At 31.9% G+C, this 26,305-nt stretch overlaps 1 protein-coding gene across 10 annotated transcripts; it reads right to left on the minus strand.

Moving 5' to 3' along the window:
- Window positions 1-8: 8 nt before the first annotated feature.
- LOC18587190 (uncharacterized) lies at window positions 9-18,308 on the minus strand. Of its 10 annotated transcripts, none has more exons than XM_088802738.1 (7): window positions 17,984-18,308; window positions 17,321-17,374; window positions 17,126-17,238; window positions 10,018-10,111; window positions 9,445-9,565; window positions 7,020-7,072; window positions 9-1,611 (listed from the first exon to the last, which is right to left on the minus strand). In XM_088802738.1, the coding sequence occupies exons 6-7, from the start codon at window positions 7,031-7,033 to the stop codon at window positions 9-11; spliced, it is 1,617 nt and encodes a 538-aa protein (XP_088658864.1). In that variant the 5' UTR covers window positions 7,034-7,072; window positions 9,445-9,565; window positions 10,018-10,111; window positions 17,126-17,238; window positions 17,321-17,374; window positions 17,984-18,308. The 10 variants fall into 10 exon arrangements, 8 of the variants coding, with proteins under 8 accessions (XP_088658864.1, XP_088658859.1, XP_088658862.1 ...); XM_088802733.1 differs by having other exon boundaries at window positions 7,020-7,085; XM_088802736.1 differs by having other exon boundaries at window positions 9,410-9,565.
- Between the last annotated feature and the right edge of the window lie 7,997 nt (window positions 18,309-26,305).

Here is a 26,305-nt window from a genome sequence, read left to right on the forward strand (position 1 = left end):
AGTTTATCTTAACGGAGTGAAAGTCCTGTCATGAGAAATGAAGAAACGCAAGAAGAAAAGTTGATAGGCGAAGAAGAGTCAGGTGGAGCTGGTTGATCAAATCCAAATTGACGTGCCACTCTATAAGGAGAATACACTTCAACAGAACGAAAGTTTCTATCTCCACCAGAACTAGAACTCTCAATCATAGAAGGCAAATGGGAACTATGAACCCATATACAAAAGTTAATACCTCGTGAGCTCATTCTTCCGGACTGTAGAGGATGAAGGTCATAATAAATTGCAGGATCACCAAATTCATTTATAGGCTGCACATAAGGTCTGGGATTGAATTCTTTTGTAACATCCATCACTTCAAGAACATTACCCCTTTGTAGTCGATCATGCCATGCCCAAGCTCTATAGTTGTTTCTGGATAAAGGGTTATTCATAGAAAAAGATGCAAAAGGATATGCATTAGGCATGGGAGCACAAGTACCAAACCTTTCCCATAAGCACATCTGAATGAAGGAAACATCCACATAAGTCAAAACCTTGTAACGCCCAGCTGACTCAATAGTTTTAAGTTGGTATAAGTCTAATCTCTTATATAGGGATCCTAAATACAGTGGAGCAAGAGGAAAGCGTATTCCCTTAACAATTTTTATTGCTAAAGGAACAACTGCTGAGGAGATACCATCATCTGGACACCCTGGGAGTACGTGTCGTGCCAACCAAAAAATTATTAAAGCTACTAGCTCATACTTATGGTCTGGGTACTCAGAAGAATCAATCTCAATTCCTTTAGCATTAACCTTTTTATAAAAAACCCCTATCCAATTGGAAAATCGTGCAACCTTCGAAGTTTTACTTAGACTCTTAAGTAGATCAAAGAAAAAGTCTCGAGTACATACCTCTTCTTCAGAAAGCTTAATAGAGTGAAAACCATCCTTTCCTATACAAAGAAGTTTCAAGAGAACACGTACATCTTCCAGAGTGAAGGTAAATTCTCCCCATGCAGTAATCATAGTATGAGAAAACGTGCTCCACCTCGCAAGAATAGCACGCCACACATTTATCCTTTTTTCTCTACGAATATTGAGCTTGGAAGTGATACGTATAGCATCAAGTATCCCAGCAGAAGAGAGAAGTTTAACATAAGAAGGATTCTTCAACACCTTAGTTACCCATTCATCCCAACCATGAACAAATTGAGAATTGGAGCCTAACTTAATAGCAGAAAGGGGAAACTCACCACGTTCAAACCTGAATTTCAGAATAGATGGTCCTGGAATACCACTTCTTCTATGAGGAGGTGCTTCTGAGCATAAACGATTCCAATCATATCCAACAGACTCAGAGGGATGTTCGTCAACCTGTCTAGCACGAACTTCTTCCCAAAAACGATCTTCTCCTCTTTCTCTAATAATTTCATCTTCCCAATTTTCAGGAACAGGAGGAACTTCACCACTCTTTCCTACTCTAATTTTCTTGGGAGCAACTAATTTGGAATCACTATTCTTCCTTTTATGTGCAGTGGTTTTCTTCCTGATTGCAACTCTTCCAGGCTCACCATAATTGATCTTCAGAGGGACATGCGCCCTAGGCATAGAGGATGATGGAAAAAGCTGTCTACAAACATGATCATGAAAAAAGAGATAAGTATACATACGTAATAATTTTTTTATTTTTACTTATTTATTATGCATAAAAAAATCACAACCATAAAGTAAAACAATAAAACTTATCAAAATTATAGATTTTTATATTATTATTATTTTTATATGCAATATAAATAAATATATATAATAAATAAGTAAAACTTAAAAAAAAATTTATATATATAACATTTTAAATATATATATAATATTTAAGGAACTCGCAACGCTTGCTGCGAGCTTTGTTAAAAAAAGCTCGCGGCAAATCACTTAAAAATGTGCCGCGAGCTTCACTTAAAAATGCTCGCGGCACATGCCGCGAGCTTCACTTAAAATTGCTCGCGGCACATGCCGCGACCTTCACTTAAAAAGCTTTTACTTTAAAGCTAGAGCAAGGCATAACACAAGTCAAAGTCATAGTACAAGCCCAAGTAAAATAATAAAAAAAAATTAGAAAGACATGCCGTTCAGTTTTGTTAGCTTTTATGCAAAACAAAAGACAAGGGTCAAAGTCAAACAAAAGACAAAAGAAAGACATGCAGCTTTTGCCAACTTTTTATGCATTTACTAGTTTGTTTCTTTATCCTAGTATTTCTCCTTCCTAACATGCCGTTCACTTTAATTTTTTTTTTCTTGATTTCTTTATTCTAATATTTCTCTTTTCTATTAAACACTATATGTCAAAATAAAAACAATAAATTATACTTAAAAAATAATAATAAATAAATTAAGAAGCCTATTACTCCAATTTGTAAGATTCAAAAAGCAAATAGAAACCACAGCTACCTTGCAATGAGTTAGAGTAATAAAAGATTAAAACAAAGCCAAGGTAACATAAATGTTCTTACTTTATGATTTTCTTTTATAATCAAAATATCTCATGCATGAAATTTTTTTTTTTTCTCTTTCCTCATATTTTAATAAAAAAAAAATTTCATGCAGGGGGCAACAAGTATGAGAAATTCAACTAATTGAAAAAAAAAAAAAAACTTACTTACTTGAAAAGATCCGCAAAAGAATCGACTTTGCTCTGAAATTTGTTTTTGCTTTACTTTAAATTTGAATGAAGAAAATTGTTTGTAATAACTTGATATTTATAAGCCACATAGAATCAAGGTTTTTATGAAAAAGATATTAAATATTATTGCATAATCAATAAAATATTACAAAAGATATTGACATTAAAAAAAAAATACAATCAAATATTACGAAAGATATTAAATATTATTGCATAATCAATCATATATTACAAAAGATATTGATAAAAAAAATTAATTAAAATTAGTAGTACACCTTACACAAGACAGTAATGTGTTACTACCTAAAGTATTACTGGCTAAGGTGTTACTGTCTAAAGTAGTACTGCCCAAGGCATTACTGTTCAAAGTAATACAATACAATACGTTATAATACAAAAAAAATTATATTTTAAATTAATACATAAGAATTATTTTTAACAATGAATTCTTATGCAGGGGGCAAAATGTAGATACTAGATTTTGGTTAATACTGTTACTCTAAAGAATTATGTTACAACATAATATTATATAGAGAACAACCAGAACAAGTGAAGTGTTACTTCACGCAAAATAACTAGAACAAGTGAAGCCTTACTTCACGCAGAACAAGTGAAGCGCTACTTCACGCAGAACAAGTGAAGCGCTACTTCACGCAGAACAAGTGAAGCGCTACTTCAAGTATTACTTAAAGCAGAACAATTAGAAAAAGTAAAGTATTACTCCATATAGAATAACTAATACAAGTAGAACAACCACTTTGAATAGAATAACCGTTTCACTTGGATGACAGTGAAAGTAACTCAGAATAAGTGACAGGGTTCATGGGTTACTTTCATCTTGGGATGTTTCAGAGAGTTTGGCTTGGTGGCTGAGATATGGAGGTAGTTAAGAGGTCTTCCTCTTAACCCTTTCCTGAAGTACAAGTGTTTCACCCTCTTATCTTGTTCTCGTATACTTATTCATGTACAGCTTATTCTCTTGTACCTATTCTCATACAGCTTCTTCTCTCGTACCTATTCTTGTACACCTCTTTTCTATTACCTTTACTTGAGAACAAGTCTTACTACATTCAATTACAGTAACGGTTACTTACATTAATATTCTTCATAATAATGTCATTCATTAGGCGCATTAAAGCCTATTCTTATGTAACCGTCACTTTTAACACTATATATAGAGCCTCACAATTCATTTGAAAGGACTCTTCTTTCCCTCTCCAAGTTAACACATTCTCAACTTGAGAGCTTCTCTCTCTAAATTCTCTCTCTAATTATCTTGTACTCTCTAAGTCTCTTTAATTCTTTTCTTATTGTCTTCCACCTGTCACAACACTTAGTACTTCAGGAACTGCTTCAATCTTCCTCTCTGCCTCCTCTGGCACATCCTTTTACTTGTTTGCAACACTTCCTCTCCCTATCACAAGAACCCCCTTTACAGCTCCCTACTTTTCCTCTTTGATCCAACATGCTTTTGTTCTATCACATAGTGGCATAGCTCTATTCCAGTGTCAAACTGGCCATGTTTTGCTAAATCACTGGCTACGAAACTGAATGAAGTTAAAATGGAGCCCCGCAAGTGTACAGCTATGGCAGTTGAAATAATTAGAAATTTCTATAGGTTCAAAACTCTTTACAACAATCCTATCTGCAGCATTCTCAAACACACTAGCCGACCCATTGATCTCCATCCTATTTTAGTTATGGAAATGTCAGGCTTAGTCAGGAGAACTAGCATAAGGAAGGGAGAAAGAACATTTCACGACACCTCAAAACAAAATGCAAAACTATATTTCAAAATATCATAATTTGATTTTTAATGTATTTTTTAATCCTTCATACTATATGAATCTATTTTTAATGTTTTTGTTTTCTCTTTAATTTTGTATTACTTTCTTTCTTTTCTCTGCAAAATTTGTTATTTATTTATTTTCTTTATTTCTCATTTCCTTTTGTTTTCACCTTTTTCAGGGAAAAATGATTAGTGTTAAATATTAGAGAAATAATCAAAAAAATGTTTGTAATGTTTTTTCGACCTATACGTTCAGATGTGACAAAAAGATGAAAATGAGTGTATTAAAACGTTATAATAAATATCATATCAAACATCAGTATCGCATGTGGATTAAATTAGGTGAAAAAAATGTTGTTGAAGTATTTAACTACCCGTTTGGAGAAAGCGATGACTCCATCAAACATGCCTGTTATCTTGAGAAAATTGTAAAAAATTTCAAAAGTTGACATTCTAAGTTGTATGACAGATTTCAAGGGGATTCAGCAAGTTGGTAGGATTATATCGTAGATAAATTCAAAAAAATTTTCAATTATTGTTAAATATTTCAACTATTCTTGGATAATTGTTTTGATTGATAGTTCATTTAAATTTTACGTTTCTTTTTCTCTTTCCCATAGGATAATCTTTGAAGCTTTATCTTCATTATTCTCATGAAAATCTATTAAATGGTATTGCCGTAATAGATGAACAACCTAAATTCTACACTATGAAAAAAAAATAGCATTTTCTATTACTGTTTCATTTTTATTTTATTTTCACATGTTAACAATTCTTTATGTGTTTTTATGTAGGACCTATAAAAATTGAGTCAAACATTACTGATCTCAAAAAGATGATGGATGCTGTCAGATCACAACAGCATCCTCGTTCTTTTTTTCAAGAGATACGGAGCTTCAATTTTGAGAAATTTTACATTAAGCACACCAACTCCGAAGAGTTGACGAGAGTGATGATGAACCTCTTTTTATATAACAAATACGTTTTTTGAAGTTTTTTTTTAATGTTTGAAAATAATGGATAATTGTGTTATCTTTTGGTAAAAAAAAATGCCAGAAAGTATTTTAAATGTTCCATTTTTTTGAAATCATGAAAAACGAACTAAGTTTATGGAGGAGATTTATGATTTTATTTGGACAGAACGACATATGTATTGACTTTCTAGTTTTGAAGAATATTTTGATAACTGGGATTGAATGAGCTCAATATTTGATGGACCTTATAAATCAGTACTACAATATGATATATTACTTCTGTTGTCTTACCATATTATAGTAGTGATTTATAAGGTCCATCAGGTATTGGACTCACCTAATCACAGTTATCAAAATATTCGTCAAAATTAGAAAGCCAATACATATGTCGTCCGTCTAAATAAAATCATAAATCTCCTTCATAAACTTCGTCCGTTTTTCATGATTCCAAAAAAATGAAACATCAAAATACTCTCTAGTACTTTTCCTACCAAAAGATAATACAATTATCAATTATTTTCCAAACATTAAGAAAAAAACTCCAAATAACGTACCTGTTATATAATAAGAAGTTCATCATCACTCTCGCCAACTCTTAAAGTTGATGTGCTTAATGTAAAATTTATCAAAATTGAAACCTATTAGGCCTTATGGTCTTTATAATAGGAACTACATAACTACTTAGTGATTGCATTAAGCACAATGTCATGCATGATAAAAGTGTCACCACTCCTTAGATCCAAAGTTTCCTACCCTATGCATAGGCTCCCTACTTTTCCTCTTTGATCCAACATGCTTTTGTTCTATCACATAGTGGCATAACTCTATTCCAGTGTCAAAATGGCCATGTTTTGCTAAATCACTGGCTACGAATCTGAATGAAGTTAAAATGAAGCCCCGCAAGTGTGCAACTATGGCAGTTGAAATAATTAGAAACTTCTGTAGGTTCAGAAACTCTTCACAACAATCCTATCTACAGCATTCTCAGACACACCAGCCGACCCATTGATCTCCATCCTATTTTGGTTATGGAAATGTCAGGCTTAGTCAGGAGAACTGGCAAAAGGAGAGGAGAAAGAACACTTCACGACACCTCAAAACAAAATGCAAAACTAAAAGCGAGTCTTAAGTATTAACATATAATACAAAGTTTCAGAAGCATAATAATTCAGTAGTTAAGTTGCAATGCAATATTTTTACATGGCTTATAGGAACTAGGCATTCAATATCAAATATGGCACAGTCCCATTAGAGGATATTATCTGCAAATATTGTCCCCTAGATTTAGAACCATGGTACACTTTCATCTTATTATACCATGTCTCTCAAGGTGATAAGTTGCAACACTTACAGAAGTGAGAGATATGATCTATCAGTAAGCTTCAGATAAGGGAGAAAATCAATTAACTTGTATCACCAGGCAAGTTGATATCTTAATTTGAGATGCACATACCAACAACAAATATGATCACAGATGAACATAACTGGATCAAGTTCTTTATACAACCGAAAACAACAAAGTTTGAATTCAAGGCACATTTAATTTTGCAATTAAGATTCCAAAAAATGCCTGGGATACCCTTGCCGTAAGAAAATCTTACCTGTATACCAGCATAAGAGAAATTGTAAGCCAGGTTTGATTTGAAAAAGTAATCTGCAAAGAAGACCTGCATAAAGGTTAGATTGTTCTGTATTATTATGCAAGGATATATAAGATGACAATAAATGGGCCAAAATTACGCAATATCTAAAAGAAAATTAAAAAAAAAATGACAAATCTGAGAATAAATATATAAGATCAGGACTTAATGTTTCTTTTTCTTTCTCACAAATAATTGGCACCAGGTTCTTGTAAGTTTTTGTTCCATAGGCGGTCCATTGTAGTATAGAATGGATCTAATCTAGAAAAGATCTAGGATTACTAGCACAGATTCCACAAAAGCCAAAAATTAGGGCAAAGCAAACTGACAGAAGGCAATAGTGACATAAACCTTTTTACTCCACAAGTTGTAGTCTCCTTCCAACAAGTTCAATGTCGTCGTAGTGCAATCCTACTAGTTATTACTCATTTCACTCACAAATGTTACAAACACGTCAATTATAAAGTCAGCCAAGTTCATAAGAAAAAGCATGTGATGATACTTAAGAGTTGCAACAACCACATGGGCCCTCAAAAGAAATTCTGTACTAAACTAATGGATGTTATTAGCAAGAGTTGGCCATCACTACAACATTTTTCACCTTTGGCTGCAAAACAAATTGCAGCTATTGGTGAAAAATGTGCAGCCTTAGGTTAAGGATGCACAGTTTCTAAGTGCAGCCTTAGCCAATGTATGGAAAAGTATGGCTGCACTTATTTATGGGATTCAACAGCAAAATTAAAGTGCAGCTGTATACTATATGACTGCAATCTTAAATCATATGGTAGCATATAAAATGTGCAGCTAAAAGCTATAAAATAGAGACACATATAACCTTCTAACATCCAATAAGTTTTATGATAGAAACAAAATGCTCACAAACCACAAAGTGCCTCTAAAATCAAATTGCAGCAACTAATGCCTCAAAAGTTAAATGTCTCAAAAACCATTTTCAACTTGGAACATGGACCCTCAAGGTCTTTACAACGTGTACAATATGGGGTAATCTCTCTTTTATCACATGGTGAAAAGGCATCCATTTGAAGTGTCCCTTTTGACTGCAAAATCAATCAATTTCAAGATCTTTGATAACTATTTAGATATTCCACCACAGTAATCTTAATTGTCCACAACAAACAATCATGGGATCACGACATTCAAGATAGTGGAACTTTTTCCATAAAGTGGTAAATGAATTGGCACTATTTACATCATTCGACATCAATATCCCAGCATTCAGTAAATCACCATATTTTCAAATTCAAGTCATTTGTATCAAATAATTCAACAAGAAGACTTCTAAGACTCCTCAAGAATAGCATATTTAGTGTTTCTGCCTTAAAAATTACAGAGAGAAGACCAGATGAAACAAGAAAAATTTGAGTGTAATACTCTAATACTGACCAGAGAAGAAGACATATCATGCTATTACATAGTTGCAACAATGCCTACTTATATTCAGCAAGCATATAAAAAAGGTTGCAGTCACAACAATACTCAAAATGAAGACAAATTGACAAATTAACCTATGGCCACTAATGTAAGTTCTCTTAAATAGATAAAAACCAGTTCTTTTGCGATGAAGGACAAAGAGGAACTGTAACTGCCGTCTCCAAAGCAAGAAAGCAAAAGCAAAAGCAAAAAAAAAAAAAAAAACCCCTCTTATTATCTCTCTAAAATCTAAATTAATAGCAATAAGGCATATCTTTTTTTTTTTTTTGAAAGATGAGTTTTTATTATAGATAAACTGTAATGCCATGGGGAGTCTCAAACGTGGAGACTCCTGTTAGCATAAAGCTATCTTGAGAAGAGCCTGTTCTGTACAATTACAAAAGTAGCAGCTGCTCAAGGAGCACTTGGCAGCATCTTAACACGTATAATCTCAAAAAACAAGCAGAGTTCTGAATAAAACCCCTACACAAAAGTCTAATACTAGTAAAACTCAACCAGAGTGAAAAAAGTGAGTAGCCTATGTGGCCCAGACCGACAACCTCCCTAATCGAACAAATGAATCATTCCAGTCAAAACCCCCACGAGTCTTCAAAGGTAGGCAAACAGGGATAATGCCAAGAAGCCTCCAAAAGCAATCATCCCTCTATTGTTATAAGGCATATCTATTGTTATAAGTTGGACAAAACTCATTCACAAACCAATCTGGGTTTCAGCAGAAAAAGAAATAATCCATCGTAACTCATGGACTGAAAACACATACTTATTCCTTAAGGTCAGGTTTTACATGACAAATTCATGCCTTTGAAAGACAGTTATTGTAACACTTGATTGACACATGGCTCAGTAAACACGCAATATAACAGACAATACATGGCACTTATATCTACAATATAACATACCAGAAAAAGGCGGAGGAACAGAGAGAGAGTCATACGCGAGGGCAATCATATCTGCAAGGCCATCAATAAAATTGTAAAGAACACCAATGTCATACGTGATGTTTTGAGTTGCTGGGTTGAGCTTTTTAAGTTTCCTTTCATATAGTCCACGTATACCTGCACACGGCAAATAATATATAGTGTTAAAATTGTCAAATCTTTTAAATGATGGAAAGGAAGAAGAGAGGGGATTCCATCTAGTGCATCATATTGAAACCACACTAATTCATTTCCTCTTAATGCAACTCAGAAATATAAACAATTTTGGACATACATTCTTGAGAAAAAAAGACATATGCACAATCAAATCTAAAAATCATTCTCAACTCCACAAGCCAACTTCCAAAAGGTATAGTCCATTGCCTGCAATAGAAGCTATTTTCAAGAAAACTAATGCAATAGGAACTCTATAAAATGTATGAAATGTATATGTATCCTATCATAAAGCTCAATTTTGATTGCTTTGTTTTCCACCTCCAAACCCCTATTCATAGCTTGACTGATAAAATCATAATATGAGCAACAACAAAAACAAAGATAACATAAGCAACAGTAAACAAAAAGCATACCGTCCATAGCTTGACTGATAGAATCATAATCCACAAACGTTCTAGGTGCTCTGTTCTGCGAAGTTTGCATCAAAACAATGGTGTGCTTGTTTGACTAAATGATCACACAAAATAAAAAATGAGATTAAAAAACACACAACTAACCATATCAATCCCATATCAATCCAATAAAAAAAATATTACGATTGAAATAGGTTCAGTGTCATTAACATGCCAGCAAGAATCAAATCAATGAACAATCAAGTCCTACAAAAGAAATCTTAAATCGTGTAATAATAATTTAAAAAAAAAACAGAGATTTGAGAATCGAGTGCCCTGTTTTTGTACCAAAAGGGGTAACATTTGACGAAACTCTAGTTTCTTGGGGGAAAGAAGATGAGATTAGAAAGATGAGATTTTTACAAGCAAAATTAGCTTAATTAGGAAAAGCAATGAACGAAGGAAGTAGAAAAGAAAAGAAAGAGGTTTTAGCGAGGAGAAGTGTGGCGAAGGAAAAGGAAAGATTTTGGGAGAAAAGAAAGAGGTGCAGAGAGAGAGAGCGGAGACAGATGAGAAGAAAAGAAATGTTTTATTCATTAATTTTCAAAAAATTTATTTTCTATCAAATGTTTGATAACAAGGAAGAAAAATTCGAAAACTAAAAAAAAAAAAAGGTGAGTAAAGGACAAGAGAAAGAAAGAAAGATATTTTTCATTCTTTGTGTTTAGTATGAAAAGTGAAAAATAGAAAGAACCAAATAATTGATTTTTTTTTAATTTAGAGAGAAAGAGAGATTGTAAGATGTAAGAGTTAATTTTTCTAATTAAATTTTTTATGAGCTGCAAAAAAAAAAATGCATCTAAATTTTAAAGTCCAAATACTATGACAAATTCTTTAAATGCAAAAATAAAAGTGTAGTTAAAACCGGTTTATGTTGTAGTGCATTTTTGATATAATACAATTTCACGATGGATGTCATCTGCACAAGAAAACCTTTCCATTTGTATTTCAGGATATGAAATCCTTTAGGAGAGACTTTGATGTTTCTCCTATAATATATTAGCATTTTAAATAAAGTTATATCACTTAAAATAAAAAAGCACCAAGTGAAACTGCAAATACATAATTATCCATGCATAATAAGCACCATAACACAGACAACATGCTACTCGCATGATAGAATCAACTTCCACCATGCAACACGTATCAATCAGACAATAGTTAACAAAAATCTTACACATTTTTGCAAGTTCATAAAATGTACAGCAGTATTTAACGTGCCATCGTTCACAGTCACTTAATTCCAACTCTAAAATCTGCCAATTTCACATCACTACAGCCATCATAACTAAACTTTCCTCCTCTTTGGAAATATACACAAATGATTTGTCATTTCTTTTCCCTTTTCATGTAATGACCTAAGTCATATGACAAATCCAACCCAGCTTTTATAATTTGTCTAGATGCTCAAAAGACCAACCAACTTGAAGGTGACAAAATGCTACAGCACTCCAGCCCCAAAAAAGATATAAATTGACAGCACTTTCTCAAGCTAAGAAACTGCCCAAGTAAATGCCTACTATTTTGAAAGTATAGCAGTTCAAATAAATAAGCACCAAGTGCTACATAATTATCCATGCATAATAAGCACCACAACACAGACAACACGATACTCATACAACAGAATCAACTTCCATCATGAGACACTTATCAATCTGACATTAGTTGACAAAAATCTGACACAAATTTTTGCAAAGTCCTAAACCATAAAGCAGTATTTAACATGCCGTTGTTCATTATCACCTAATTCCAACTCTAAACTCCACAAATTTCACAACACTACAGCCATCATAACTAAGCTTTCCTCTTAAAAAATCTACTTAAATGATTTGCCATTTTTTATTTTCCTGTTTCATGTAATGACCTAAGGCCTATGACAAATCTAACCCAGCTTTTATCATTTGTCTAAATGCTCAAAGGACCAATCAACTTGGAGGTGACAAAATGCTAAAGCACTCCAACCTTGAAAAAGAGATAAATTGCCAAACTTTCCCACGCTAGGAAACCGCCCAAGTAAACGCCTACTATTTTCTCCTATAAACTTCATTGTAAGTGGCATAATCATCAGTGCACAAAAACTTCCAACTTATTGCCAGATCTGCAATCAATTCTCCTGTGATATTCTTGATATATAATTTAGTTTGCATTCGTCAATTATAGATATATTTCAAGAACAACCTTTTCACCAGTAAAGTAAAAGCAATTCATGTTAAAAAAAAGACAGAAAAAGAAAGCTGCAAGCATAGTCGGCCCTTGGGTGAAACCACCCAAGCAAGGGCTTTAGGCCCTCAATTTGGAGAGGCCTCAAATTTAGAAAAGATTTATAATTTTATAATAATTATAATATAATTAATTATATTAAAAATATGTAAAAATTAAAAAATATATATAAAAGTAAAAAATAATTAGTAAAATTATTTGTTTTTTCACTTTTCTAATTATGTGTATAATAAATTTTAATTTTTTATCACTTCTTTATTTCTATAATGCTATTAATTCTCAACTATATTATTTTATTTCCAATCCACTAAAGGTTATATGTATTTAATCTCCAACAACTATTTTTTCTCATTTATATCTCCTATTTTCAATCAACTCATTTAATGATTTCCAACAGTTATATTTTTTCCTATATATAAAATCAATTTTTTTCAATGTATAATATCTACTCTTAAATTCTTCTTTCTTCCTTTAACTTCAATTTTTCTTCAAAAAATACACAAGAAGTCTATTCTTTTATTATCATCATAAAGTCGTAAGCCTCATTTACGGTTTGCAATAAACATTCAACAATTAGATATTATTGCTCTAATCTTTACAGATTTTTTTATTTTAATTTAGAATTTATATTATATTAAAAGAACTTGATTATAAAAGTTTAATTAAAAATTTTACTTCTCAAAAAGTTAGAAGAATAAAATTTTGATAATTTTTTTTTAATTTTAATAAAAAAAACTTCATTTGAATATTTCGGTTTAAACTTTTAAATTTATTGGGCCACCTCAGACTGCAAGAAAGAACTTAAAATGTGTGGTGTCTCTGCAAACAGTTTGATACACATATGAGGCTTCAAGTGCTTCCCTGTGACATATACTGTCCAAAAACTTACCATAACAGTGAAAAAGTAGCAACAATAACGAAGATGAACAGAGTTATAACCTGCGGCTTAGAAAGGAGAAGCACATCACGGTGAATACCGACTAACCACCAATGATCCCCGGTCTTCAAGGTAAGACCCGTCACTCCCTCTTAATACTTGAACAGCTAGAACATTATTCTTGTCTGAATCGCATGAATAACATATTTTGTTATTTCAAACTCAGCCGGGCAACCTACTATCCTGACCGGCCTAACACAAATGTGACAAAAGGTCCAACAGAGGATACCAAATCAAATGTGAAGCAGCTGGTCATTTATGCAACATAATCTGTCAACATATTATTATAAAATTATATTTGGAAGCTGCTTCACATGATATTCCTATATGAATCAAACAAGGCTCTCTGACAGGCTTGTGATATTCCGTCGCTGGTCAATGCTGAAAATTAAAATTGTCAAGCAGTTTTCTTTAAACGTGGAGGAAGGAAAAAGTTCCCGATCCCACCATCAGAAACAACAAAAAAAAGACTTGATCGGGGTAATTTTTCCAAAATCGACTCAGATATTCCTAGATCTACAAAAAACTAAGAAAAAAAAATTATGAAATCCTGATATCTTCTCATCATTATTCGCAATTCATCCAACTCCCAAAAAAGATCCGTAATGCTTTCTCTGTTTCTTCATCTCTGCGTTTTTGTAATTTTTTTTTCTAATTATCACAAAAAAGTCTGCCAATCCCATATACAAGTAAGAACAAATTAATCATGATATTAACAGACACAATCACCACCATCAAACAAAAGAACTAAAGAATAACCGAGCATTCATGTATGGAAGAGTTAAAAGGCAGTAGCCAAAGACATGGAAATATGAAACTTGTAATATATCATGATGATAAGGGAGGTTCATATAAAATCCTTTAAACCAAAAACTAAAGCATATTTCAAAATAACTAAAAGAAAAATCCAATGTTCGATGCTTTCCAATCACTCAAATGCCCACGGGTTCTCCCACCTAACCTCACTCAAATGCCCACTGGTTCTCCCTTCTTCCTCAGGGGTGAAATCATTCTTGATGTTGAAGGTCCTGTGAATCTCCCCCGTCGTCTGTAAAAAGTCTTCAGAGATGGCTCAATAAATTCAAAAGTATAAAGTGAAATATTTAAATGAGACTTTTTTTTATTAAAATTAAAAAAAAATTATTAAAATTTTATTCTTCTAACTTTTTTAGATGTAAAATTTTTAATTAAACTTTTATAATCAAATTTTTTTAATATAAGATAAACTCTAAATTAAAGTAAAAAATTTGTGAAAATTAGAATAATAGTACTTAATTGTTGAATGCTTATTGCAAACCACAAATAAGACTCACGACTTTATGAAAATAATAAAAGAACAGACTTCTTATGTATTTTTTGAAAAAAAATTGAAGTTAAAGAAAAAAAGAGTAAATGAAAAAAAAAAAATTCAAAAGTAGATATTATACATTGAAAAATAATAATTGGTTTTATATATAGAAAAAAAATAGCTATTGGAAATCATTAAATAAGTTGATTGGAAATAAAAGAAATAAGTGAAAAAAAAAAAGTTGGAGATTAAATACATATGACTGTTAGTTGATTGGAAATAAGAGAATATAGTTGAGAATTAATAGCATTCTCGAAATAAAGAAGTAATAAAAATTAAGATTTATTAGGCATTTAATTAGAAAAGTGAGAGAACAAATAATTTTATTAATTATTTTTTACTTTTATATATTTTTAATATAATTAATTATATTATAATTATTATAAAATTATAAATCTCTCCGAAATTTGGGGCATCCTCAAATTGGGGGCTTAAAGCCCTTGCTTGGGTGGCTTCACCTAAGGACCGGCTTTGAAAGTCTGAATAACTAATAAACTAATATTACACTTGTTTACACAAAAGGAGCACGTTGAAATCTGCTTATATAACATTAATATAAACATCCATTACAACATTGCACTATGGCACTTATTTCAACGCGTCGTTGTGCTTAACCAGAAAACAAAAATGCATATTACACATACAGAAAGTTTGCATAATAAATAGAACAACTATACACCATTTCGCCAAAATGGTTGCCTACAAACCAAAAGCAGACTTAAACAAAGACCAGCGGAGTGGACACTTGAGAGTGCCTACCAGATGCCAAAATCAGTCTACGGAACAGATGCACGCTTAATATAAAACCAAGATTCAGAAACATGCATAACATGAGCATAAATGATGTAAATTATATATATAACATAGGCTATACTAAAAAAGAGGGTAGACCTATAACCCATTTATTATTTCAAAGTCACTGAAATCAAGGGTCCGAGATCGACCATTACATGATTGGGGGTCAATCCCCCTTAAACAGAATTTGACTAAGTCCTAATGAACCAAGGACCGACCTCCCTATTGCTGGGGGTCGATGCAAGGGCTAATAGAACACAGCTAATTTTCCAGTATATGGAGGATCGACCTATGGCTAGTTAAGGGTCGATCCTTGATAACCTATAGAACCTATTTCAAGGCTGATAAACATTTAATCATTAGATAATATGGCTCTAATTATATGCCATAACCCTAAATACATAAAGTCTCACTTCAAGCTCTACCATCATTGATAATCCCAACTCCTTTGCCTAATGAATCAAATTCATAATTAGTTATTTTGATTCAGGGGTGTTAGGCTAGGCAAGGCAGAACTTAAGGTTAGTCTTAAGCTAATTCTGATGCCAACCATGTCTTTCCGACGTTCAAATGTGTAGAAACTTCACACTAAGGCCTTACTAAATTATCACCTCCAGTTCATCCACCTTAAACAACAAGATTCATGGTCAACTCATTAAGCATAGTTGCATATACTACACAAGATGTCTTACTAATATAGCGATCTGGGGATCGACCTCTTTGTTACTGGGGGTCGATCTTCATGCTACAGGGTACTTAACTAAAGCTGATCAAAAATTCAGATATAACATACTAGAGCTCAACAGTTCCCCAAAGCATCAAAATACAGATAGATTTCCATTAACACTCCACCCAAAATTAATAATCCTCATTAATCTGTATAAAACCAGATTCGTACCAGGTTATTTAATTCATGAACTGTGAGTTCAACATAATAGATTCTAAGCTTTCTCCTAGAGGCTTAATCAAGCATATTAAATAAGATTTTAATTTGAGTAAAGTTAATCTCAGAGGTGTTTCAGATCAGAAGGTTACCTTTTAAGCTAACAGGGGAAAGGTTCTCCCTGGAACATATTTTGATCACTTTGGATCAATGGACACGTCCGGAATTAACCCATCGGACAGAATCAATATCCAGCTCCATATGAGCTACAGCCTCAATAGCAAATATACAATATATATACTTATAGAATTTCGACATTTATTTATATGGGCATGTAACAAGCTTAATAGGCCAAGTATCAATATAGAGCACATCTAGTCTCAAACATTCACAGGCAATGATAGAAACTTATTCACAATCTGAGCCTCCTAGGCTAAATCTGATATTTCAAATCAGATTTCAAACTGTTCAAGCCAAAATCAGGTTTATAACAGAAAACAGGACACATGGGTAGACCTCAGAAGTTACCAAGTCAAAACCTAATTAAATGCCCTAACCTCGGAAGTGCATAGGGAACCATGTTCGTATGCAGCCAAATTGAAAATAAAGAAAGCTTATCAAATATTGAGTAGATGTTCATCAACAGCGAGCAGGCATCATTAAGCAAAACAAAACAAGCTGGAAATTCATTTTGAAGTTTAAAATACTAGAAAACAGCTTGTTTCCCATTTTCAGAAATATATATATATATATATATCAAATGTTTCAAATATCCAGATAAGATATTAATCATAAGCATAAATATCTAGCCTTGAAATTTCCAAAAATGCATTGCATGCATAATCTATGCACATCAGAATAATTTTCAAAATTAACGCCCACTCACCGTGACCAAGTGTCTTTTCCACCAGCTAATCAAATCACTAGTTCCTATTCACCCACAATTACTTTGAACTTTCAGAACTCCCTAACATTCCATCATCATAGCTCGGATTCCCTCTGTTTTCCAAATTCCAGAATTAACTAAACTTGAATTATCTAAAACGCACTAATTCAAGTTTCTAGGAAATGAAACTCTTACCTTGGTGGTTGGATCAAGACCAACCTAACTCCAAAATCCAAAATGTAGGTTTAGCTGTAGGATAAACAAAAGCAATAATGAAAAACTGACAAAACTGAAACTCCAACCTCTGAAAAATTCAACCTCACCTTAGTTATTAATTTCCTAATTTTCCCAAACTCCAAATCAGTGTAACAGAACCTAAAGCAACAGGGAGGTCGTTTGGGATAGTTTTCTGAGAGGCTGAAAGAGCGTTCTAGAACAAAAGAAGACTAGAAATTACCGACAGACCAAAGTTTGCCTCTTTTAACTTAAAGGGCTAACCTTTTTAGCTTTAAAATAAAGAACTCACTCCAGCCCATTCATTTTAAAAATAAACAATGCCTTTATGGTTTTAGCTCCTTATACATTAACTTAAACTCCACTCTCTCTCCCGTAACTAGTTGTAGGTCTCAATCGTGCTAACATCCCATGGCAAAGCCCAAAATTATACATTGAAAAAGAGGAGCAAACATGATAGCACTATACCCATTCATCAAATTGTTATAAATAGAAATGCCTAGAATCAAGTCACATTGTTATAAATAGAAATGCCTAGAATCAAATTTAATAACAAAAGGAAACATTAAAAAGGTATCAATAAAAGCATAAAAAGGTATTAATCAAGGGGAGAGCAGAAAATACCTCTAATGAAAACACACAGCACAGCACCGAGAGAAAGGACCCGGATTGCACCAGCAGAGCAGATGAATCTAGCCGAAGGAGGAAAAAGGTCGAGCTGAGGATAGACTTATGGTTTTGTGTGTTTAAAACAAATAGACCCTTGGCGTCACGTTAGTCTTTTCCTTCCCCGTCCCACCCACTAGGCCTGCTCTAGTTTCCTCCCCTTCCCACCCACTGGGCCTGCTTCAGTTCCTTCCACTACCTCCACTGAGCCAGAGACCTTTGCTCTAGTTCCCTCCATTGGGCTAGAGATCCTTTGATGCAGGCGCATCCAGAATTTTATTTTATTTAGTATTTTCGTTGACTTAGAATTTTATTTTCTTTATTTTATTAAGTTTGAGATTCTTTTTGCTATCTTTATTATAATTTTAATACTTTAAGTCTTCATTTACGATTAGGATTACTATTTGATTAGGATTTATCTTAACTATTATAAATAGGTGATCTTAGATAGAAGATTATTATCATCATCTTTTGTTATTTTAAATATTTATTCAAGAGGTTTCTTTAAAAAATCAAATTATCTTTCTATTGTTCCAACACAATCAATCTTATTCTAGCCCTAATTGTTGAGTTTTAATTGCCATAAACTTTTTGGCTACATCAAGTGGTATCAAAGCAAACGATCTTACTATCCTATAAGGATTTGAGCTAAAATACTATGGTTGATCGAGGTAGAGGCAATCAGCCCCAACAAGCTGAGTTAGTAGAGAAGCGGAGAATGATTGATGACTTGATTCGGGCTGTGCAAACCTCCACTGAGCTTGAGAACCTTCCTTCATGACCCACCAGTCTAACATCAGAATTAAGATCTATTACTATCAAGTTTTTTAATTGAAAAAAAAATTAACTTGCTCCAAAATTAAAAAACATTAAAAAGAAAATCAAACAATTAAAGAAAAAATTCAATTTTCAACATATATATCGTCCATGTAAAAAAAATTATAAACAAAGAAGGAACTTATCCCAAAAATAAATAAATAAATCAATCAAACAATCAAGAAAAAAACTTGGACTTTTCAAATTAAACATATACATGACGCATGTAAAAAAAATTACAAACCAGATAACAAAGAGCATGAAAAAAACAAAAAGCCACCACCAGGGCAGAAATGGTTCATATATTACAATTTTGATATGTTCTTGTGTCAAATAATGCTATTGATTCTAATTGAAATTCTTCATTAATTAAGATTGTTATTTTTATTAAGTATCTTTGGATGGATACTTTAGTGAGAACCATCATATATTCTTGGGTATTTTGATGTTTTGTTTCTGATTATGAAGAATTTTGATCATTTTGGTTTTTTGTATTTTTGAACTGTTAGATTTGTTGTTTAATTTGTTGTTGTTCTTTCTTGAGTTTGGAAATTTCTGTTTTTATGGGTTTTATTTCTGAGTTTAATTCTTCTTTTGTTATTTTTCTTGGTTTTGTTTTTTCATATTTATCGAAAATGATATTTTAATGCTATTTATCGGCTCATCATGTAGGTTGGGCTTATCAGGTTTTTCTTTTATTAATTCTTTTAATTTTTGAAGGTACTCTTTTTTTATCATTGGATCTTGTATTTTATCAAAAATTTCAATCATGAATTCTTGATCTTTTGTTAATACATGAATTAAATTTTTTGTTTCGGTTGAGGATTCAGATGTTGTATGAATTTCATCAATTTGTAAGTTTTTTAAAGATTCACTATTTATTGTTCTGTCAGTTTCAAACGATGATCTTTCTAAGAGTATTTCATTAATTTTTTGTTCAATTTCTTCTATCAGTTGAAGTTGGTTAATTTTCTTTTTTATCTTACAGTATTTTGAAATATGACTAGTTTTTCCACACTTAAAACATTTTATTGTACTATCTCTATTATCAGATTTGTTTTTATTTTTATTTTTTTTATATTTATTGTATTTTGGTTTTTGATAGTATTCTTGGAGGTTTTTCTTATATTTTCTTTGTTTTGTTGGTTTTGCAGAGCAACAAGGTCTTGAAGAAGAAGATCCATTTCTAATATCAAATTGTTGGCAAAATGATCTTAATTCCTTTGCACATAATTTTCTTTTTTTCCTTAATTGTCTTTGAAGTTTTAAATCTTGACATATTTTCAATCCTTCTTTTTGAGTAAAACTTATAAGTTCTCCATATGTAAGGTTTTCATAGGGTATTATTCCTTTATAAGTTTCTCTTATTTGATTTCTAACCTTTTCTCTTAGCAGTGTAGGAAGTCCAGCTAAGAATTTATCTTTCTAGAAAGGTTGATTATTGTCTGATCTTTGCATTATTCTTATCATAAACATATCTTTGTACCATTTGAAATCAGTTAATTTTTTACATTTTAAATTTGATAATAATTCTGAATTTTTATCTCTTAAGTGAAAGGGATCTCCTATGAAGTGTTTAGATATTGAGAAGATGAGAGTTGCAACTTTATCTTGTATCTCTTTTCCTTGGTTATCTAGAATAATATTTCCTTCATTATCTTTTTTGGTAGCTTTTAGGATTTCTTGTTGTTGATTCGTTGTAAGGTAATTATCCCACCAACCTTTTAATTGTCTTGTAAATTCAGCAACTAAAAGGTGTGTTATAGCATGATCTGAAATTTGACCAGTTTGGTTTTGAGTTTTGTAAACATTTGAAACCATTGTCATTTGTTGGAGTGTACTGAGAATATTATATTCAGACATTCCATCTATGTTCCATTCATAAATAGTATTAGCATTATATTTGTTTTGAAATGTTGATTTTTCTTCAATATTTAAATTTGGGGCTATTATTTTGGGGTGATAATATTTTTGTGGTTCTTTCCAAACCATCTTATTGATTTGTTGATCCTCAGATTCTTCTGATGTTTGGCTTTGAGTTTCTATTATATGAATTGTGCAAGATTGTTGTGTTGGAGTTTCTGGAATAACTATTCTTGAATTTTGACTTTCTAAAGCATCAATTCTGTTTGGAATTTCTTTTAAAAATTGATTTTGTTATTCTTGGTGATATTTCTTTGGGACTTCAAATGGGGTGAATATTGATTTTGAAGTTGTTTTTGAAGTTTCTATTTTGTTTTCTTCTATTTGAAAGGTTCTGGGTTGATTTTCAACTAAGATTTCTATTTTATCTAATTGTTGTGATATAGTGTGCAGATTCAAATTTGTATAATTATTTTGTTCGACTATCATTTTTATATCTTTTGAGGAAATAGTTTCTCCTGTTTCAGGTGCTCTTATTCTTAATGGAGTGGCTCTAATTTATGTATCTTTGTATACATATTGGACTTCTACTAAAGTGGGATGTTGCGATTTTATTTCTCCTTTGTTAGTTTACCATTTATTATGATTTTTTATTGTATTTATTGATTGAATATCATAATGATTTTCAAACCATTCAAAGAATTCTACTAAGATTTTATATTTATTCATGAAATTGTAATATTCTTTTAAGATTTCATCTTTTTCTTGTTCATAATTTTTAAAATAATTTTCTTTTTTTTGTTTATTTTTCTTTGAATAAAATTGTTTTCTACAAAATTCTTTATCAATTTCAAATTCTTTTTCTAGTACAAATATTTTTTAGCTTTGTTCATCATTTGTATTTAAATTCGGGTTATTGGTCATTGAAGAATATGTAGGTGACATGTTGGGAGAGTTGGTTGAACTATTTTCTTGTGTGGTGTAAATTGGTTGAAGTATATTTGAGGAATTGTTTATTCATTGTAAATTTATCCTAATAGTTGAAGGTATTGAGGATACAGAAGCTCTAGCTGATCTAAAGTCTGTTCCCATTACAGATTGATTTTCTCCTAATTTGTTTATGCTTCTCATTGTTTGTTCGTTATCAAAAAATTGTCTAAAGGGTACCCTTGGAGGCCTATTGAAGACGAGTTCTACTGAACCATCCCTGTACTCTGTTACATGATTTATTTCTGTGTTTTGAATAGTAACAAGATTTGTGGCTCCTTCTATTTTTCATTTATTTGAGAGTTGTACCTCATGTCATTGAATGATTCTAGGTATAGCTGTAGGGGATCTTGTCATATCTGTTTGTATTATGAGGGTCTTTTCTTTTGGGTTGTGAATTAAAGCCTTAGTGTTGATTACAGAATGCATTGTTTTGTAATATAATATGAAAACTACTGTTAATGGTTCAAAACCTGGCATCATTTTATAATTATGAGTTTGAACTTGGAGTGTTAATGAGCTTCAGATATTTCTATCTTTTAATAAAATCAAAAAATTTGGAAAACAATTAAAATGTATTGGTCCTCTGCAGAGACTTATTTCTACGATTTTTAAAAGGAAGTCATTGAAATGAAGATGTCTTTTATCTCTTAATACTATGAGGATTGATGTATCTAATCCTTCTTTGGAAAAGGGTTTTCCTCCCACTTGAACTAAGCCAAAATGGATATAATTATATTTTTGGTTTCTAAGTTTTTGAATAGTACCTTGATCCAAAAGTTGGATATTTTTATATTGATTTTGAAATGGTATTCTTTTTTCTTTTGTTTTGATTAAGTATCCACAAAAAAAATTTAAATGTAAAGCATGAAATGTTGAGGATTTGTAAATTTGGTTTTGAGAGACTCTTAGTATTTCCCAATTATCTATTTCTTGGATAATATTTTCAGATTGAATATTTTCTTCGTTGACACTCTTGGTTTGGTTAGAGTTTGAACTGGAGCAGGAGGTATGAAATACCCCATACTTTGATATAGTGATAAATAAAGTTGATCGAATGCAAATTGAGGTCAATTAAAATGTTTAAAAGTGATAAAAGACGAAAGGAGTAGTTTAGGATAAAATATTTCGCAAGTGAGAAAATAACAATAAAATAATAATAATTTTATCAGAGGAGAATTTGTGAGATAAAAGGCAATTCAGAAGTCAAGTGAGGCATAATAAGGTATTTCAGGTACCAAGGAGACAAGATAAAATTTTTAAAATATTAATATTTAATCGGATGTCGAAATCAGTCAAGAAGAAGGATCATATGGTGGATCCAAGTGGGGGAGAAGATGACAAGCGCGACTCTATAAAAATATTTGTCATGACATACACGTGATGGATAGCATGTTTGCATGCTAAGAGAGTCCCGAAAAAAATTTACAAAAGTCGGTATTGTACCTAGAGGTACAACAAAGTTGAGTTAAACCTCGAACTAGATCAAATAGAGAATTTACGATGAAATTAAGAATTTTAAAGTCCCAGAATGGTTTAATATGGTGATTCGAAGTTCGAGGATCAATTTGAAGACAAACCGAACTTTTCGCTATCTAGGGGCAAAATGGTCATTTGCCAGCTAAGGACAAAATGGAAATTTTTAGAAAAGATTTTTGGCCCCATTTGACTTATTGGAGTAAGATTTGAGGTTTAGAAGTGAAAAATTTTAATTTCGGTATAATTTGGAGAAAAAGGGTAAAATGATAATTTTGCCATCCGGAATCAAAAATTTAATTTTGAAAGGATTTTGATCAAATTTAATTATTTGGAGTGTGAAATGAGTATGAGGAGTGCAAATTATGCATTATGGCAAATTTTCAATTTTTGGGGTAAAAATGTAATTTTTGAAAAGTTCGGGGGTAAAAGTGTAATTTTGAAAAATTTGCTCCACCAAAACTTTGGAAAAATCTGGAAATTTCACTTAAGACTTGGATAAGTCAAAGGGAATGCATGGTGGAAAAAGTAGGACAAATGGATGGCTAGAAAAAAAAATGAATTAATAAAATATTTAAAATATGAATAAAATAATATTATTTCATTAAACAATAAAAAAGGCATAAAAAAATCAGCCCACCCATTCTTCTTCTTCAACATTCGGCCAAGCAAGAAACAAGAGAGAGAAAGGAGAAAATAAAACCCTAGCTAAGAAATTTAAAGGGAAAATAGGTGGAAATTCAAAAATCAAGTGAAAAAAGGTAACATTTCTTAAATTTGTCTTGTGCTTTACCTTTCCCATGCATTTTCCATCATTTTTCATGGTTGAATAATGTGATTTGAGGATGATTTGAATTCTGGTCATATGGGTTTAGAGAGAGAAAGTTGTTAGATAAATTTGATTTTGAGCTATGTTAGTGTTTAGTGTTAGTTTAGTATGTTTATGAGTAAACAACAAGAAAAATATTTATCTTCTCCATGAATTTCCCTAGGCCGAATCTAGCCAATGGTATGTGAGGATGAGGTTGACTTTATTTTAAGAGAATTGGGTGGAAAAATGATGAATTATGAGGTTGGAAATTAAATGAGAATTTTCGGTGTAATAAATTGAAATTTTTACCCACTAGGGGTAAAAGCGTAATTTATAGTCTGTACTGATAAATTGGACCAAATTCACAGTCATTGAGGTATTGTGGATATAATTGGATAATTGAAATTGAAATGGATGGAATTGGAGTCGAATTGGGGATTTTAGGAATTTACACCGTGTATTGGCGAGTTAGGTCGGACATCGCAATTAAGCGATTGTCTAGACATTTCAAATCCTATCTAGTGCATACGCATGGATAAGAGCCTGAAATAATTTATGATAAATTGACACAATTTATTGAATTTTGTATCATGGATTATGGATAGGTGGTGAGTCAATTGTTTCGGGTAAGAGACTGCACCCGAGGGCGGAAGATAGGAGTATTTCTACTCCTAATACTGTGAGTAAACTTATTATCGTCTTAATTATCTAGAGTAGTTTTATACAATTGTGTGATTTTATGGAAAATGGGTTTAAATGGTAAATTGCTATGTTTTAAGAGAAATTGTAATTTTATAAAATGATTTTATAAATTTTCTGGAAAATCGAATATTGGTTTTGAAAATAAAGTAATTGGAGACTGCTAGTTTGTGTTGCAAATTTATGGTTTTAAATTGAATGGCTTATGACAATAAATGAGCATGAATGGCTAAACTGATTTTGGTGTTATAATTATTTATATTGTGTATTCAGCCTTGAGAGGCTAGGTTGCGATAAATTGCCATGTCATGCTAGAATGAATTTTATTGATTGGTGGATTATATATTAATTATTTACTGCAGAGGGGGTTCCGTGGACCAGCCTATTAGAGGGGCACGGTAAACTCCATTATATTATTACCTCGAACGGAGAGGCGCGTAGGGTATCTCCTGGGGTAAAGCTTAGGGTTCACTTCACGCTAAACCACCACGTGAAGGGGAACTCAGCCAACGCCAAGGAACGACTGTATTTTTCTTAAACTAAAAATATATTTTAAGTGTATATGAAATTTTAACAGCCTTGGCGGACTCGGTTGGATGCCCTGCGCAAGGTATCACTGAGTATGAGTTTTGGCACGAGCCAAAGTTTTAAGAAATTCATAAGCCAAGTTGATTACTCGATTTATATGGATTGATTTTATTTGGTTGAAATGAACTGAAAGGTAATGAAATTACAGTATGATGACTTGTTTTAATTGTCTCCATTTACTCGACTTTAGATACTTTTGATGGTACCTGTTTACTCACTGGGATTATAAAATCTCACCCCTTCTTCTTATACATTTTTCAGGCTCAGGACAGTTTGTAGATAGTTGAGTAGGACGAGAATTAAGCTCGAAACTGCATTATAGAAAGTAAGAGTTCACAGTCTTACATCATCTTGGTCAATTGGAGCCCACGTGTCATTGCAGATCAAAACTTATATTTTGGTTATCTGTATTTCTATTCATACAATTTTTACTTTACTTTCATGTGCGAAAAATTATTTACGAATATTTCTATAAAAATTTATTTTATGAGAAAATAGAATATTTTATTGATTATTTTTGAATAGTACTAGTTGTTAACAATTTGCTTTCAAATGAACGTTTTAGATACTTATTTTGTTTTTAAATCATTAAATATATATTTTCTACTTACCTACAACATTTTTAGCAAGTTTTGAGATTTTTGACGAAAAATTACGAAAATGCCCCTATGAGCCAGAAAATAATATTTTATTGTTCTTATTTGAAAATGACTTATGATTTTTTTAAATGCGAGATTTAATAATTATTGCTCACCGGGGAGATGCGGAAGTTGATGCTAAGCCTTGCGGGATTTCGATCGGCATTCGGGGTGAAGAATGTCTGTCGAGGCCTCGCGGCGGTTGTCACGGGCTCGATGAGGAGTTCCGGGTCGTGACAATTTTATTGGTATCAGAGCATGGTTTAAAGATCAGATATTTTGATTTCAAAGCTTTGGATTTTAAAGTTTTTGATTTTAAGGTTGTTTAAAGAAATCTACACTGACACTGCGTGGCCCCAAGTCCAGTTAAGTTAAGATAAGTTAAGTTAGGTTAGATTGAAT

This window comes from Theobroma cacao, chromosome 10 (genome assembly GCF_053813885.1).
Source record: "Theobroma cacao isolate CCN51 chromosome 10, ASM5381388v1, whole genome shotgun sequence".
Taxonomy (NCBI): Eukaryota; Viridiplantae; Streptophyta; class Magnoliopsida; order Malvales; family Malvaceae; genus Theobroma; species Theobroma cacao.